At 31.7% G+C, this 15444-nt stretch overlaps 2 protein-coding genes across 3 annotated transcripts in view; one reads left to right on the top strand and one right to left on the bottom strand.

Moving 5' to 3' along the window:
- LOC136274339 (receptor-type tyrosine-protein phosphatase zeta-like) overlaps positions 1-15444 on the top strand; it is a 148955-nt gene that overhangs the window by 41830 nt on the left and 91681 nt on the right. The gene's annotated exons all lie outside the window — the stretch shown is intronic.
- LOC136274335 (N-lysine methyltransferase KMT5A-like) lies at positions 511-15142 on the bottom strand. Of its 2 annotated transcripts, XM_066080880.1 has the most exons (7): positions 14791-15142; positions 8629-8691; positions 6570-6666; positions 3053-3218; positions 2115-2310; positions 1789-1860; positions 511-848 (listed from the first exon to the last, which is right to left on the bottom strand). In XM_066080880.1, exons 2-7 carry the CDS (start codon positions 8656-8658, stop codon positions 723-725), a joined length of 687 nt encoding a protein of 228 aa, XP_065936952.1. In that variant the 5' UTR covers positions 8659-8691; positions 14791-15142; the 3' UTR covers positions 511-722. The 2 variants fall into 2 exon arrangements, 1 of the variants encoding a protein (XP_065936952.1); XR_010712628.1 differs by lacking the exons at positions 6570-6666; positions 8629-8691 and having other exon boundaries at positions 14791-14885.

Raw genomic sequence — 15444 nt, forward strand, 5'->3', positions numbered from 1 at the left:
TTCTGGCCTAATAGTTTTGAGAAAAAGATTTTTGAAGATTTTCTCTATATATAATTTATCCCCCATTGTAGCCCCACCCTACCCCCAGGGACCATAATTTGAACAAACTTGAATCTACAATACCTAATTTATATGCAATTAAGTTACTGTCACTAATGGCAACTGGCAGGTGGTGTCCGTAAAAAGTTTTAAATTTATATAATCAAAGATAATACCTTGTCCTTGAGCCTCAGGTTTTGCATGGGGTGGGCATGATGATCTCTCTGTGCTTAGCTTTTTACTTTTACATGCAATACAATATACAATGTTAATTACATCTCGATAAAAATTCACCTCAAGTAGCACAAAAGGTATGAAATTACACCGTATACACTATTTACTATTAACTAGAAAATGTAGTTAACTATGCTCTAAAACGACCATAACTTTTAACCTTACAGGACATCTTTGTACCGGTAACCTAGTCAACAAGTAATTACTGTGCATGTACATTATAATGTGTTGAATTACTTAAAGTACTTTGACCAAATAAAACCTCAGGTTATGAAACTTACAGTGTAGTGTTTTATCCTAGATACATTATAAAAAAAAATTGGGAATAAAATACAAGTATGAGGTCAGAATGTCCAGTGTACCGGATTGCACAGTTGGCAGGTTGAACAGTGCACACCCTACTTATATTTGAAACATTTGTTGCAATACCTTCTACTTTAATAGGCTACCTAACTCTGGAATATTAAAAAAGATCTGGATCTAATCAACTGAATGAAAAGTACCTTCCATAGGGGATGCAGTGTTGGAATCATCATCAACTTCTTTTTCACTCTCTGTTTCAGTATCAATAGTATCTATATTGAAGAAAAGACACATCAATAAACAGCCTTGAAAATTCTTGGGGAATAGACAAAAAATAAAAACATGATTTATAAACACACCTTTGTCAGCAAAATCAATTTCATCAAAGTCTGCTTTTTAAATGTGCATGATTAATGTATATTGAAAAGAAAACTCACTACCTGTGTGAAGATAATGTATATTGGCAAGGAAACTCACTACATGTGTGTGGTAGTTATTAAGGAATAAGGAATCATTCTTTCAGTACATGTATTATGGGGTGATAATTTTGGTCGGGGCATGATCAAATCCAATGAAGCTCGAGGGCTTTATGATGGATTTGACAATTTCCAGCAGTTGTACAATTAAATATTTGAATATAAATAAGCAAACCCTGCTTGCGCCCAAATCATACGTTATTTGAATTTAATGGACTGTATAGTACAAAATCAATTGTGTTATCATATGTTATCACAAGCAAAAACACTGAAAAAGTTAATTTAAATGAATATGGACAAGGAAATTTACTACATGTGTGTGGAAATGTATATTGGCAAGGAAACTCACTACATGTGTGTGGTAATTTAAATGAATATGGACAAGGAAACTCACTACATGTGTGTGGTAATTTAAATGAATATGGACAAGGAAACTCACTACATGTGTGTGGTAATTTAAATGAATATGGACAAGGAAACTCACTACATGTGTGTGGTAATTTAAATGAATATCGACAATGAAACTCACTACATGTGTAGTAAATGTACACTGGCGAAGAAATTCACTCATATGTGTGGAAAATGCATTCAAAATGGAAAGGAAATTCACCACATGTGCAGGAAATGTGTACCAGTATTTGTTATGACATATGTTACACATAAATATTAAATACATTTTAATACATGTACATGTATCAAATCAATATGAACACTAGAAACATTAAGTAAAAGTAACCTTCATTGTTCTCCTCACTGTCCTGGTTGACATCAAATGGGTTATCATCAAATGGATTATCATCAGGTGAATCTTAAAGAGAACAATAGTTGTAACAATTTATTATTAAATTATATAGTATTTATTACTGTGCAGTTCTGAACTACATGTACTCTCGCGCAGTAAACTCAATATTATACAGGTTTAAAATTAATTGATTCACTGATTATACTAATTCTTGTTGTAAAAAACAATATGAAATGTTAAACCATGTGCATTTTTTTTTGAAATCCTTTTGACATTTAAATCACATTAACACATCAACAATTATTAAAATTGTCACATACTTGTCGCCAAGGTAGGTTGGCTTCCCCATAATCATATCTTAACTCTTCTCCAGCTTTAATATCTCTATTTGCAAAGAGGCAGAGCCTTGGATAATTCTCGGTAACCAAACGGCGCATAACACAGTTATTCAACGGACTTCCGACTTCCTCGTCCTTTATATACTTCCCCTTTCTTTCAGTGTTAGTTGCATCAATGCTACAAACAAAAAAAGCAATTTTATAGATTTTTGCAGGGTTGCACCCGGTATTTAATGAAAATGAATTTACACATATATGTGTGAAAGTGGGACTGGTTTGATCATCGGTGGCTATATATAGCTCAGTTGGTAGAGTACATATCTAGTGATTCTGGATGCCCTGGTTCAAATCTCTGTTTGGCTGTCGTTATATTTCCAATCCTGTTACGTATGCATGGTGTTATTTAAGTCATCAAGCAAAGATGTCAGAATGATTTATTCACTGAATTATAGTGTAATCATGGTAATAGAAAATACCTAATCATTGTATAAAACTTTTTATCTCATGCTCACTTTACTTTCCTTTATAAAGTGCAAATAGTTATACAGGATATCATTTTCATCTCCATATTTAGTTGAAATGTACGTAACAATGGTTTTTTGCCAATTTTCAGAACTCATAACCTGCCGCAAACACTGCAATTTCTAAAAACAAATTGCCAGGGTGGTGAGAATATTCAAACACAATTTTTTTTAATTAAATTCTAATGAATTTTCTGTCATCAAAATCTGACCTAAATTGTACAATTCCCAGCATCTAGTAAACTGTATATGGATATCAATTTCACATTCTCATAAGAACCAGAAAAAGTTGTATTACAAAAAATCTAAAATAGGTAAATAAAACAATTGTCTCTCTCTCTCTCTCTCTCTCTCTCTCTCTCTCATAACAATCACAATAAATATATTATATTTGCTTACCACTTCAGACCATTCCACTTAAAGTAAAACATATACCGGTAACTAGTATGTTTTATTTTGCGCTTCTTTTCTCTTTCTTCTGCTTCCTTGGGCACAATTCTCTCTCCAACATATTCTACCAAAAAGCTTCCTTTTGGAAAATTTTGAGTTGCAAAAACCCCATATCCTTAAAATAAGAAATCAAAGGCCTGAAGGGCCACAATGGCGTCGAGTTAAAGTTAATTTGAAGAGTAAAAACCTAAATAATTTTTTAAACAAGTGAAAAGCTGTCAATGTGACAGCTAACCGGGTTTTCTTTTTATATGCGAACTGTATCCATAATCCATGTCAACCCATATCCAGTGGAATAAAGTACCCAATATGCAATATTTTGCTAAAAAAGACTTAGTTCAAAAGCTGGTATTTTTTCATATATAATCAGAAATAAAAATCCTAGAAATATGCACACCTCTGTTACATGTACAATTAATCTGCAAAAGAACAACTTTTTTATCTATAAAACTGTAGGAATAGTTATCCGTACAATGAGGTTACCCTATATGCAATATTTTGCTAAAAATTGACTAAATTCAAAAGCTGGTATTTTTTTCATTTATCAGTACATGTAATCAAAATCCTAGCAATATGCACACCTCTGATATATGTATAATTGATTTGCAAAAGAACAACTTCTTATCTTGAAAACTGTAAGAGGAGTTATCCGTACAATGAGGGTACGCTATATGCAATATTTTGCCAAAAAATGACTAAATTCAAAAGCTGGTATTTTTTTCATAAATTATCAGTAACCAAAATCCTAGCAATAAGCACACCTCTGATATATGTATAACTGATCTGCAAAAGAAAAATTTCCTATCTTGAGAACTGTAGGCGGAGTTATCCGTACAATGAGGGTACCCTAAATGCCATATTTTGCCAAAAATGACCAAGTTCAAAAGCTGGTATTTTTTTCATAAATTATCGAAAATCAAAATCCTAGCAATATGCATACCTCTGATATATGTATAATTGATCTGCAAAAGAAGAACTTCCTATTTTGAAAACTGTAGGAGGACTTATCCGTACAATGAGGATTCCCCTTTATGCAATATTTTGCCAAAAAATGACCAAGTTCAAAAGCTTGTATTTTTTTCATAAATTATCGAAAATAAAAAAAAAAATGAAAAAAAAAAATACATCAGTCAACTTTAAAAAAAAATTAGAAAATGTTATTTATCACATAACTAATAAAATTACAATTCATTACAAATTTGCTCACCTAATTCTTAAACAGTTTTGAATTTCAATTGAAAATATAAGTTTATAAAAATATCTTGGGAGTTAAAATTTTTTTAGATTTTTTTTCTCTATTTATATGGAAATAAATATTAAAATTATTATTTTGTTTAATTCTATATATTGTATACTGCTGATAACCCTTCTGTCTCTTATTATCAATTTCATCTAAAATTTACAAGGGTCCAAATGACACGGGCCGAAAAGATCAGGGATAGATAAAAGAAAGCACCCATTCACGTTGTTTACAAAGTGAAAGTAGTTCACTAGTTGGTTTAAAATAACTTTTGGTTGTAGATGTACTTATCGCTCGATTAGGAAGTTTTGTTTCTACAAGATCAAACATTTGTGCATTGTCAATTTTCAATATGGATACAAAATAATCTATTTTGCAGGCTATAGTCTGTCCCAAGATATTTTTGCCGCATATTTTCTTAAATTATTCAATATTTATAAATACCTCTTGGTTCAGACGATGTTCATTCAATAGTATAAAAAAATCCCAAGATTTCCCCTTTGAAACGCCCCCTCTAGCTTGTCGGGTATCAGTACACGGCTAAAAATAAAAAGTCTACGAGGTTTTTCCATTGCCAAGGAGATGAAGACGCCCGGATGATAACGTTGAAAAATTGCGCGAGGGGTCCCGAGTATTTCCGAATGGAGAAAAGATGTCAACATTCCCCATTATAAATCTCCGTAGGAAATCTGTTTTCGTTCCTGTGAATTGTTACGAGGGAAAAATGATAATGTTTGAATGAAGTTATCTTGGGAATTTTCCCTTCCATCGATTTTAATTGCACTTCAGTCACAGGTATGTGTATTTTTATTAAAAATCGTTCAAATATGCAGCAAAAATATCTTGGGACAGACTATAGTACATTTCATAACCAAATTGAGTATGTAAGCCGAGCTATCGCATGTGTCTCGGTGCTAGTGTATTCATCCGCTGAAACCGAGACATATTGTTTTCAATAAAATGTGAACATTTTTAAAGAGGGCAACCATTCGAATCTGCAAACTTGTTTTGTTGACGTACAGTTTTGCTCGAAATTGAAGTATGTCATCTATTTTTCTTCAAACACATACGAAAACTTTGCACTCATTTGAGTTGTTTGGCTCCTAAAAATGTAACTTCCGGACGTACGATCCCTAGATGGCTTTCGAGCTTCGCTCGACGCCATAAAAAAATATTGGTGAATATTTTGCATTACATGATTGTACAGTGTGTTCACAAATCATGTACAAAACCTAATTTATTTATAAATGCCCTTTATTATGGAATTATTTGTATAATTGTGATTATCAAATGCAAGGGGCTAAAATTGTTCCAGACACTAATGACATTTTTCATTTAAGGATCTGCATAATCAAGGGAAACAAATGTGTGAAACTGAGTAGATTGGTACATAAAAACAAAGAAATGATACTATTTTCTATTACACTAGATTCTGACCCGTGCATGCACGGTTTGACATATTACATATGATATCGGACATTCACGAAATAAATACATCGACACACCATATTTACATAACCAAGCTTTAAGCCTACAATAATGCTATTAATTTCACTACACTCTGCTTAGTTAGAATAATCTAACTGTGTCTCGGGACAGGCCTTCACCACAGTTGAAATGCCTCTCATATACCCGTAATGTAGCAAAAAATTGCATAATCGCTTCGAAACGGTTTTGGAGAAAATTATTGAAGCTGCATTGTGATTAACAGTCAAATTATTCATAACAAACCATTTTGAGGCTGTAAATACCTTTCTTCTAAAAATTTAATTCATATTAATGAAGAATTCAACACTTTTTTACCAATGTTTTTTACTCACTTCGAATTTACACAACATGTTGACATTCAAACTCTCAGGATATAGCAATTTTCAATGAAAATTTAAACATATGTGTATTATCGTTTCTGAGTTTATCCATGCAAGTGTGATATTGTGGAAACATAAACTAAAGAGCCTCCCGTGATTTAGCGTGAATGGAATGCACATGCGCAAGATTGTAGAATAAAAAAAAATCCAGATGATTCCGTATTTTTATAAGGAATTTTCGTTGATAAGCGAAGCTTGATTGAGAAAAAATAAAAACAAACTGGTAATCTTCAAATACCAATGATGTTTAAAAAATAAAGAACAAAAGACAGTTCTCTTCTGATTTCTCGATATTAAAGCCCAAAAATTCGAGTCTTTTATTTTAATGTATAGTAGTAATAGATGTGTATCAACTCACCAATTCTTCTGTTGATCAATTCAACTTTTAATGCATCACAGTCCAGTCCAAAACGACACATAAATTCTGCCTCTCTTTTAGGGCTTATTCGTTGTTTCTAGCACATAAATAAATTACTCATTAGAAAAAAGTTTTATTTCAAAATATGCAAAATTTGTCTTTTAAACTATCACATTGATTTTAAAATCAAATTATCTTAAGGCCTTCCATTTTGGTTTGCAAACTCCTTTTCAACTATTTCAAGATCAAAATAAAAACTTTATTAATATTACTTATATAATGCACACGGTCATAATCACTTGTCCGAATGGACAAGAAGGAAAAAAAGTTAATGTAGAGCCCTGACACCGTGCATACATAAAAAAGATATATTATATACATAAATTAGAATGCTAATTTTACACAAACAGTCCCTAAAACATTCTACGTAAGCACACGCTGAACGGAATCTGGTGAACGCTAATGAAAGGTGAACGATGAGCGAAGGCAGAGTGCACATGAAGCGCTGAACGATGAACGGTGAACGATATGTGAACGTAAGAAGAACGATTTTTTTTGGAGTGTCTCGATGGTTATCCTTACATTGTATTTTGACGGAAATCAGGAAAAACATGCTAATAAACTACACGTACAGTGCTGCTATCTTGAAAGTTGACAAAACAGTCCTATCCTATCGACTATCCTGCAAATAATATCTATCCTGTATTATCTTTAAAATTATACCATACCATTTATGCATGTTTAGGAATAACAGTTAAATAAAACCAAATTTAAGACCATAATATTAATTTTATCAACAGATAATCGAGTAATGTAATGATAAAAATGTCTAAATAATATATAAAACCATTGTTAATCTATAAATTAACACGCATTTATGTTTACTATCTTAAGTTGATCTGTTCAATAAGACAGTTTATTGTCGAACATGGATATGTTTGTGATTTGGAATCGAAGGAATTATTATTTGAATCGTGAAAAATACACAAATACAATATCTGTTTATTATATTTATATATATATATATATATATATATATATATATATATATATATATATATATATATATATATATATATATATATATATATATATATATATATATATATATATATATATATATATGTGTCGAATTGTTAGTTGAATGAATTCTTCTGTTTTTAAATGACTGGACTGACTATCTTAAAATGAATCATTAAATATTATTTGTGTATCAATTTATCGCTGTATTGTGTAACATAAAATTTTCGCAGCAACTGCATACTTAAGCCATTTTTGGATCAACAAAAAAAATGCCTGTTTAGGAGAGTGATAAAAAACAACAACAGCAAAAAACAGACCTGCTCAAGAATGTGTACTTTAAATTCCACGGATTAAATTCTAATTAAAATGATGCTTTATGTGTAATATTAGTTTCCTTTCACCTTAACGCAAGGTTTTTTTCCTCATTTTGCTGAGATCGATTCTTTCATTTTTGAAGTTCCGAATGAAAATGAATGAAAACGGACTGAATTCGAACGATAAGTGAACGGTGAACGATAAGTGAACAAAGGTGAACGCACAATGAGCGCTTTCTGAACGGTGTGCACAAAAGGAGCGGAGTGTGAGTGCACGGTGAGCGCATGGTGAATGCACGAAAAAATGGGAAAGTAGATGGTTTAAGGGACTGTAATACTTAATACTGTCGCATTGTTTTTTTTATTATCATAAATTTGATAAAACCATTGATTAATTCACTTTTCTGTTGTGATATTTCACTTACAAACAAAACAGACCGAGCAACTGATTTTGTTCAAATTGCTGATAAAACAATTTGAGCATATATTGTGACTGTATAACAATTATAGAAAACTTCAATATGTCACACTAAGCAAAAACAAGAATAAACATCTAAATATGAGAATTTGAGATATCACCGGTAAAATGTTTACTTAAAGAATGAGAGACATGCACACCCAAATAACTTTAACATATCAATGGTATTCGATACACATGTACTGTTGTTTGAAATATACCTTAAAAGTTCAACTGTATGTACAATGTTAAAACTTTCACTTACTGCAATTTTCCACCTTGAATAAGCTGCCATCTTTTTAGTTGACTGCTTTATAACTTACATAAGCTAGAAAAAAGAAGAAGAAGAAGTTGTACATGAATGCCAATACAAATTAAAATGTGAGTTATATGAGATGCCATACTTCATTAATGTGAGTTATGAGATATTTATACTAAATGTATATAAGGTGGATAATTATTAACTTTTCACCTTAATTATTATCATTATCACCTCATGATGACTAATGATTTATCACATGAAATCCAATTCAGTGACAATCACTATACATGTACATGATGTGTGTGGAAATGTATATGGACAAGGAAACTCACTACATGTGTGTGGTAATTTAAATGAATATGGACAAGGAGACTCACTACATGTGTGTGGAAAGGTATATTTGCAATGAAACTCACTACATGTGTGTGGTAATTTAAATGAATATGGACATGCAAGGAGACTCACTACATGTGTGTAGGATTGTACAGGTAACTCTCGATAGCTGGAAGTCCATGGGTTCAAGGAAAAACTTTGAAGTTTCAAGAGATCGAGTTTTCAAGAGTTCGGAATTTTCTGGGTTGACCAATGGGTTTTAAAATTAGTCTTACCGGATGTTATGATTAAGCCATTTAATTAGTGCTAACCTTACGCTCATGCTTAAACAACGTTTTCTTTTCAGTAAAATATACAGAACTGGATGTTTTTAAAACTAAATTCAAACAACTATTGAATAAATTCATAATATAATTATTTATTTTATGCATCATATTAAGACCAAATTGCTCAGTACTACTGGAGTGCGAGACGATTAACATGTCATAAATGTGATAACTAAGTATCACCCATTGTTCCCACCGTAAGGGTCCTTCACCAGCTGTAAGAACTTGTTCAGCAATATAATCATTACAATGACAATGATGCTGATAAGCATACTTTTAACAGTTTTATAATTCTAAAATTTGACCATGGCTCACAATTCATCTCAATTAATTTCTCATTTTCATTGCGTCTCCAAATTATCGTAAAACGGTTGTGATAATTATAGATTAGGTATTGGTATAGTCAGTCATCAAACAATTATCACCTTGCAGGACAAGTGCCGCCTGAACAAACAACTCGTGACACAAGTCCCGCATCTAAGGTGTTATTTAGGTATAGCGCTTGGAGATACACGGAGACTTTGAGGTATCGAGAGTAAGAAACTATAGATTATGAACGGCACTGCAGTTTGACTTAGAGAGATCAAGCTAGGGTTTTCGAGAGATCAAGAGTTTGAGAAATCAATAGTAAATTTGCTTAGTTATATAGGGGAAAAAATCGGGACCCTAGACTCACTTCCAGCGATCAAGAACTTCGATCCAATCAAAGTTCGAGCCATTGAGAGTTACCTGTATATTGGCAATGAAACTCACTACATGTGTGTGGTAATTTAAATGAATATGGACAAGGAAACTCACTACATGTGTGTGGTAATTTAAATGAATATGGACAAGGAAACTCACTACATGTGTGTGGTAATTTAAATGAATATGGACAAAAAACTCACTACATGTGTGTAGGAATGTACATTAATTGGCAATGAAACTCACTACATCTGTGAGGTGAATTTATACTGGTGTAATTGGGAAACTTGCTATATGTGTCTAGGAAATATATATTATATTGGCAAGAAAATTGACACTACATGTGCATATGAAATACATAAAATTGTTGGCAATGCAACCAACCATGGTAAATGTTGGTTGCAAGAAAACTCATTACACAAGGTGGGTTGATTCACATGTATAAAATAATGTATATGTTATTCAATTGAAACTTACTGCTCAAGATTGGTAAAGAGGCAACACACAGACCATGAATATCAGGCATTATTACATGATTGTCCACTAATGCGCCAAAAGTATGTCAATTTTTTGTTTTTCCCTATATATTTCATCGAAAACAAGACTTTTTTTAAAAAGGTTTTCAGGTCAGATTATTGGTCAGATTTTGAAGAAGTTGATATTGATTTCCAGCATAGTAGCTCTAGATTCAATTTCCACTTGTTGTCGTACATTAGTTTTTGACAACTCATTTGTAAAATTTGAATATTTCAAACACAACACTGAGATAGTTTTTAAGAGCTCTACTATATATTTTTTGCAATGTATGAGCCAAAAAATCTTACTTTGAACTGTTTATATTAAATTTCAGTAATAGAAGGTTGGAAAAATATTTAAATAAGATGCAAAAAGAGCTAGATCAAAAAATTCTTAATGTATCAATCCAAGTCTTTTCAATGTACATGGTCAAAGGGTTTCATTTTAACAATTCTAAAAAAAAAAAATTTCAATTAATATATGGTGAAAAGAAAAAATAAATTGACCTACTTTTGGCACCTGAGTGTACATACATGTATATGTCCCTGATTTCCTGAACTCAAGTATAATTTAGGCTGGTCGATTGGGGAAGGTGGGGGGGGGGGGGGTGCATAAAAAAAAACCCATTAGAAAACCTCTTTATTTTTAACCATATGTAATTTACATCAGCTCTAGTTTAAAAAAAAAGAAAATGCAACAATCTGGTTCTTTTTGGGGGCAATCTCAAAATACAGGTATATTTTTCTATAGGAATATTTAGAGAATTTTCATTTTCCGCACTTCGTAGCAGATTAAAAAAAATACTACAATAGAGATTTTCTTTGAATTGTGATATCGCGATTAGCAATATCATTTTGTACCTTATATGTAAAAAATACTAAATTCAACCATCTAGTTTAAGTGAGGGTCATCTCAAAATATGAACAGTTGATAAATTTTGCTATATACATGTATTTTGGGTACATGTATTACAAATGTAGATTAATTGTTATGATGGATTCATTCAAAATGAAGCAAAATAACCCTGGAGATACCATCATTTAGTGTATACAATTTCAAAGGGTTACGATTTTTACTTTTTCTTTTTTCCTATATACTCCTACAAAGCTTCATTTTATCATAATGTCGACATATAAAGCAAGATCAATGGCAATGCTCACCTACCAAACCACAGAAAAATTGTTGAAAAAAAATTGTTTATCATGTGTTTATTGTGTTCAATTTAATAAATGTCTATATCTATATAAAAATCATAAAAGGTTGAAATACACTGTATTTTACTCGATCAGAATGCACAAAAACATGAACCATGCAAACTAAAGTCAGCCTCAACCTTAAACCAGATGAGAATTGCGCAGATTAAACAACTCATTTTAAGGTTTAATTGATTAACATTTTAGACAGAAAATTAGAAAGTAAAAATGCTCATATTCATAAATTGTCAGTCCAACCAAATTGAAATTAGACCATACAATTAGACAACTCATACATCATGCGCACACTACCGAGAGAGTTTTCCATACATGTATGTATTTGTTTTATCTCAGTAATATAAATATAAAAGGCTCTTGTAATTTTTAAAACAACACTTTGGGTCAATACTAATATCAAATCTCCTCTTGCTTGATCTTAGATTCAGATAACCACAGACATAGTCAAAATGATGTACATGTAGCTAGCTGGGTGTTCAAGAAATAGACAACTAGACATGAACAATTCATGAATTACATGTATTACCATGATGACTTCAATCTAATGTTTCAACATGTGCCCTATTTGCAAAACATCCTTGTTTATTCACCTGCCATTTTTTATATGCATTGTTCCATCCAGATATACCACCCCCTCCCCATCTAGAATTTGAATTTTTCCTTTAAATGTACCACCCTCAAGTCATGAGATGAGCTGCTACAATCCCCTCCCCCTGAAATAGTTTTATTTGTTTGTGTCAGAGAGGAAGTTTTGTTTTTTGTTACCAATATTCTGGGTTGGATTTCTGCAGACTGTCCCCAATAGGCATTCCTGTATCTTGCTATAAAGTGATGTGAAACTCAGAAAGGGGCTTATTTTTAAGGCAATTTGATTCATCATCTGATAGTCTATAGAAAGATAGATTAAAGACTGGATGGTGCACCTTATTCCTTAACCACAGAAACTGTTTTTGATATCTATTTTTACTCTTTTTCTTCACTTGACTTTAACTTTTTAGCATCCGAATTATTATTAAGCTAGTCAGAAACTTCAACTTAAAAGTAAATGTCCCCTTAGGCTACCTCTTTTGTAATTTATAGTAAATCTTTAATTTTATTCATACAGTCGTTGACCAGTTCCGAATAGTTCATATGTTGAATAGCAAATAGTTATGGAAATAAAAGTTGGAGAAAAAATCATTACCTTTAATATAATACACTTATAATGCTTGTTTAAATTTTGCAGTAGTTTCATTTTTTGCGGTCATATTATACATGTACGTATTCAATACTACAGTCTTACATTAGTCAACCAATATTAAACTTTTGCTTTGCCAGGTCATTGCAACGTTATTATGTGCATAAAATAGTCTGTTGACGCCTTATATTTTCACATGTAACAAGATTTCTTCTATCAAAAGTTGTTTTGGTATTATTCTTACATACCCATATAAGCATGCAGGATATAAATTTTAAAAATGCAGAAGGATGACAAATCTTATTAAGCTGCCATTTTACAAATTCCAAAAACTCAATTTGTTTTTGTCTGTTTCAGGATTATATGAAGAAATAGATTAAAACAATTACTTCTGGAATTCATTAAATTTTCTTACTAAGTCTTAAATAAATCATATTGAACCACAGTAATGATAAATGGAGGTGCGGCAACTGTACTCCGACAAGATATTAGAATTTAGAAACTACATGTAGTCTAAAGTATTGTTATAGAGATCTTGTTTGTTAAATCCATGCAAATTAAATTAACTGTATAGGTTAAAAGAATTGCCAATAGCTGGTTGGTATGCATCAAACCTCTTTTTCAATAGGTTCAATTGATGGTGTTTAAATAGGGCTAAAACTTTTTATCTGCATTCGATTTCCATGGAAACAGCTATGCTATTCAGAACTTATTGATTTATTCGTAAATGGTAAAATGGCTTCCAATATAAGTTTTTAGGACAAAATTCTAAATAAAGCAATATTGCATTACTATCAGCAATAATATAGCGTACATCAGCCAAAGAAAAAAAAAAGATTTCAAAACAACACCCAGGAACATTTAAAGCACCGCCAAATCTATACCCTATTCAGTACTGGTCAATCTATAGAAAGAATAATCTTACCGTGACCAGGCTACGCTCAGGTCACAGTAAGAATTCGTCCCATATACTTGCAATGTAGCGCTGCAAAGTGGATCTGCTTCGCATCGACTTTAAGTCTGTTAAAAACAATCTGCAGGGGTAAAACACAGCATTTATATTACAAACCTTTTTGAAAATGCATATGTAATTAAGTCCACAAAATATTCATTATTAATATAATGGGTCATACAAAGGCATTTTGTTAATATATCTGTGGTAGAGTCAGGTATATTGCATTCCTACTAGCTCTGGCTAGTGGGTTAACCCTTTATCTCGCTCGGTAGAGTGCTTGACTGGCGTGCCAGAGGACCCTGGTTCAAACCCCAGCAGAGGCAAAAAGTGTCTCTGTTTGAATTTGCCTGCCATTTTGCACTCGATATATCTCGGATTTTATCATTAACATGGCGACCAGTGATTTCATTGCCAAAACCGTTAATGTGGTAAAATGGGATTATAAATGAGCAACATTGTAGGTATTTGAGACCAATCAAATGAAAATATAGGCAAGATACAACCGAGATATTTCTTTTTTCATTTGCTACTAAGAATTACAGTAAAGAGCACAAATTCTATCATTTAACCGGGTTAGTTGGACATGTGTCATTTTAAGAAAAGACCATTCTATCTAGTCAATCGACGGTAATAATTATTGTTTATCATTGCATTGCATCGATTTCGTTGATCAAAATCATACTAATATGTTCCAAACATTTCTCATTTATTTAGCAAAATAATTTTATGAAAATAATACAAGAAAAAAAGACATGTTATTTAAAATGTCAATTTTTAAAAAAAAAAAGTGTTATAACCCAGCTATGTAGCTAAATTAGGAGATTGTGCTGAACTTGATCACGTTACATTACAAGTGCAGCTGTTAAACACATGCACATGCTTACGAAACGCAGAGAGGTTCTACACTTGTTCACACGTTCAACTTCTCCTACAAGATTGTCACTAATTATTCAAACGACTTACAGTTCTTACGTAGCTTCTTTTCCTTTTTGGGGGGCTGTAGTAATTCGTATAAAGCATGCAGGATGGAGGGGTTTGTTTTCTGATATTTTTTTACCGGATATGTCGTAACATTGTCAGGTCAAGTCGTACACAGACCAATTCGTATACAGGTCAACTCGTATACAAAGAATTGTTCTCATATGTATTACAGGCACTCAAATCAATAAACTTCAATTTAAAAAAAAAGAGGTAAACTTCAATGAATTTGAAAATGAAGCAGAGTAAAATTGTTTAAATGATTACCTTGTTAAAGAATATTTTTTTACTTTTGGAGAGTGTTTACAAGATTCAGTATTTATTTAGCTCTCTTGTAGGTTTTTTGTTTTTGTTTTACAAGTTTGCATTGATGTCATTAATTATGAGGATGAATATGGTGTAAAAATTGATCCCGAAAGATTTGGGGGGGGGGGGGGGGGTATTGTTTTTATAATGATTTATTAAATTTTAAAATGAAAAAAAAAATGAGTTTCCTCATGGGGATCAAACTTCATATATATCTACATATAGGATCTTTCCTTAAACTTATTAGAACCATTTCTTTGTATCAATGTTATGAAAGATAAATAAGGGTGCAAATGATAATAATAATAATAAAAAAAAAGATTTAGAGAGTTT

Source organism: Magallana gigas, chromosome 4, assembly GCF_963853765.1.
Source record: "Magallana gigas chromosome 4, xbMagGiga1.1, whole genome shotgun sequence".
Lineage (NCBI taxonomy): Eukaryota > Metazoa > Mollusca > Bivalvia > Ostreida > Ostreidae > Magallana > Magallana gigas.